Below are 3,375 nucleotides of genomic sequence, written 5' to 3'. Positions count from 1 at the left end.
AAGACTTTTACTTGTAACAGAGTATTTGTACACTGTATTATTTCTGCTTACCTTAGTAAAATATTTGACTACTTCTTCCACCTCTTTGGATTTGCTGATCTCTGTTTTACACTGCTGGTATATTGCAGTTATACGGCAAAAAATGTATTGGTCTATGGGTATATATCACAGTTACTATTCAATCAATACATTTGACATTCATTTTACTTTGATTCAACCAATAACAAGTGATATTTAACGCATACTTCATTATGGGACAGTGTCAGACCTAAATGCAGTTCTTATGGAGAACGTTTAAATCTGCCGCATCGAGTTTAAAGTTTAAGAGCCGCAGAACGTGTATTTTTTTATAATCTTGATTAAATAATCATTTCCCATGGTAGAAGAGTGAAATTACGCACTAACCCGCCTCATTTCATTAGAAGGTGCACAGAGCCTGAGGAAGAAAGTCTGGATTAGAACTAATGACATTTAATAACCACCCTTGTGGTACCTGCTATGTCTGATTAGAGGTTTTAGTTTTTTTCGAGCCAGCTCAGTCAACAAAACCCTGACTCTGTCAAACAATACACCTTTCCTAGTGTACCCTTCAGGACTGATGCTGGACTGTGTGTGTATGTCCTCAGGCGATGAGCATCCTGCTCCTCCCTCACAACATCCCTGACAGCCTGAAGCACCTCTCCACCCTGGTGGACGACATGTGGTACTACGCCGGAGACCGATCCACAGACGTGAGTGGATCCCATCACCCTCGATCCCCTCCCTCGTCTGCTCATACTTTCCTCTCCCCCCTCCACCACCACCCCCACAATATCAGGCCTGCCACCGCCCAGGTTACTCCCCCCACTACACCTGTCTCTAATTCATCAGTTTACATTAATGTCACAGATATGACTTGGTACTGATTATCTGGCAGATACAAACATTGAATCAATACTCCGCTTAAATTAGGCTGTATAAACCAGAGCGATAAAAGTGATGATTTGAAACTAAGTAGGTGATAAACAATACTCTCTCAACTCAGCAAATTGACCTGTTGACGTTTGATGGACAGACTGAATATTATCAGTTGTCCTGTTTGTAACAAGGCCTTAAACAATGCCAGAGCCCCTACTGTGTTCCTGTTAGTGTTTACTTCCTGTCTGTCTTCTTCTGTTGATTTCTTTGACATCCAACGCTCTGTCTTTTAACCTCTTTCCTTCTCCCCCTCTCCCCGCCCCCCCCCCCCCTCCCCTCCTGCAGATGAACTGGTACACCAAACGTGCGGCACTGACGGGCATCTACAACACCACCGAGCTGGTGATGCTGCAGGACTCCTCTCCTGACTTCCAGGACACCTGGGACTTCCTTGACAACCGCATTCAGGATGTGGTCAACATGGCAACCACCGCCAAACAGGTAGAGAGCCTATATAACACTGAGGAGCTACAGAAGGGTTATTGAGAGGAGCTGTTTAAGACTCCTTTTGATACTTTAAGTAGGAATACCCAGCTCTGTGTGTGTTGACAAAAACAATCTCTCATAGTACGGCACATTTAAATCTCTCTGGTCATAATATCTGGTGAAAATAATTCCCCTAAGCACAATTTGAAATGTATGAATGATAAGATTAGATGAGTCATCACTAGCTGCTCTTGTCGGTGCAACGAGACTGTGGGAACGGCACTATTTGCTGTTCACATACAGCGTTTTGTGCGTACCTTGAGGATGTCATTGTTTATATTAATTTTCCTACAAATGACATTTGACCTGGGTTTGCCCTATTTGTCAGATTAGTTGAAATATTCACTGACATGTTCACCGGCATGATTTCTTTACTAATTGAAAATCTCATATTGGTCTTAATTCTGCCAAAGAAAACTGAAAGATAAAAATGATTTGATTCATCAGGGTGTCCGCGGGGTCTTAAAAAGTATTAAAAGTTGATAAATCAATTTAGCGAAAATTAAGGCTATTAAAAAGTATTAAACGGCATTTTCTAAGGTATTAAGAAGGTCCACAGCAACGACAACATGAAACACCCTTTAATTTACTGAAACGACATGTCGGAAACCCCCTCAAAGGGTCTTAAAAAAGGTCTTAAAAGGTATTACATTTGACTTCAGGATTCCTGCATATACCCTGTTCATACAAATTCAGGACAATGAGTTCAAAATGAAGCAAGAGAAACAGGGAGTCTAACCTGTGTTTAAATGTAATTTTACCCAATTTCGAAATAAATGGTTGTGTGTTCCTCTGTATTCTTTAGGTGCAGGCGACTGGTGAAACAGTGGTGCAGGGGCTCATGGGAGCTGCTGTTACCGTAAGTCTTGTTTATCATTCACTATTTTAAAGTAGTTACATTAGCAGTCATTCTTCCCCTCGTCCACCTGTACACACAGTCTAGTCTAAACTCTTCATTTGGAACCAGACAGTCATTAGTATTACATTTTTTATTCAATGCCTTTTTAAAAGGTATGATTACTTGTAAAGCCATTTGAATATTGATAGAAAGTATTGATAGAAATTAGGCTGATTTTGGTCTTGTTTTTACAGATGAAGAACCTCACAGGACTGAACCAGAGGCGATGATATGAAAACATCTCTCACTCACACGACCTGCTGGGCTCTCATCACAAGCTTAAGATCAACTCTCTTTTTGCTCTTATATCTGAATAACTGTAAAGTCTGAAAGTATTGAATTATGGTTTAAATTTGTCACAGGCTGTATAGAACGGCCTATTGCTGTTTTACTGCAAGACCCTGGCTTGCCTTGTTTTGCCCTGTCCAATATTACCCTCCTGCTCAGATTATGTTTTCCCTTTGGACACAATGATCTGTCATTTTTTTGGATGGAGACTTCAATAAAGCAGTTCTATATTGTATATTTATTTAATGTTATGGTTTGTGTTTTATTTTTCTGTTTATTTTGAAAACAGTCATTTATTATAAAGGTTGAGCCCTGGCAGTAGAGTTTTGCAATTTAAAGACACTTTTATTTTAGACTCACTATTAGAAAATATATTGACAAAAAAGCAAAACTTCAGCATTGTTAATCCGTGTATCTACGGACCATTTGTTTTTCTTTATTAAACAAGTAAACGGAAGAGCGTCCGATACCTCATTCACACCAACGCAACTCCGGTTCAAGCTCCGTGCTAGAGCTTTTCAGGTTCAGAACCGGTTCTTCGGTTTAGCTCCGGCTCTTTTCACACCGCCCAGAGTCCGACTGGTGCTGCGTTATTGCGTCATCATTTGCGTCGTGACGTAACCGTTTGCGTGCCTGCTTCATAAAGCCAAACCACGCGGAAACCCCTCACAACTGCCACCGACAACAACAACAATGGCCGATTGTGCTCCAGCTTCCTCTGTACCTCTTCAGAAGACCAGATTCCC

General features: G+C 40.9%; 1 protein-coding gene across 1 annotated transcript; it reads left to right on the top strand.

Moving 5' to 3' along the window:
* Positions 1–589: 589 nt before the first annotated feature.
* LOC104965975 (ubiquinone biosynthesis protein COQ9, mitochondrial-like) lies at positions 590–2,875 on the top strand. Its single transcript, XM_010795054.1, has 4 exons — positions 590–731; positions 1,243–1,398; positions 2,249–2,302; positions 2,536–2,875. Exons 1-4 carry the CDS (start codon positions 630–632, stop codon positions 2,569–2,571), a joined length of 348 nt encoding a protein of 115 aa, XP_010793356.1. The 5' UTR covers positions 590–629; the 3' UTR covers positions 2,572–2,875.
* Positions 2,876–3,375: the final 500 nt, after the last annotated feature.

This window comes from Notothenia coriiceps, unplaced genomic scaffold (genome assembly GCF_000735185.1).
Source record: "Notothenia coriiceps isolate Sejong01 unplaced genomic scaffold, NC01 NC01_scaffold00002153, whole genome shotgun sequence".
Lineage (NCBI taxonomy): Eukaryota > Metazoa > Chordata > Actinopteri > Perciformes > Nototheniidae > Notothenia > Notothenia coriiceps.
Note: the sequence above shows the minus strand (reverse complement) of the source record. Positions and strands in the feature narration are given on the sequence as shown.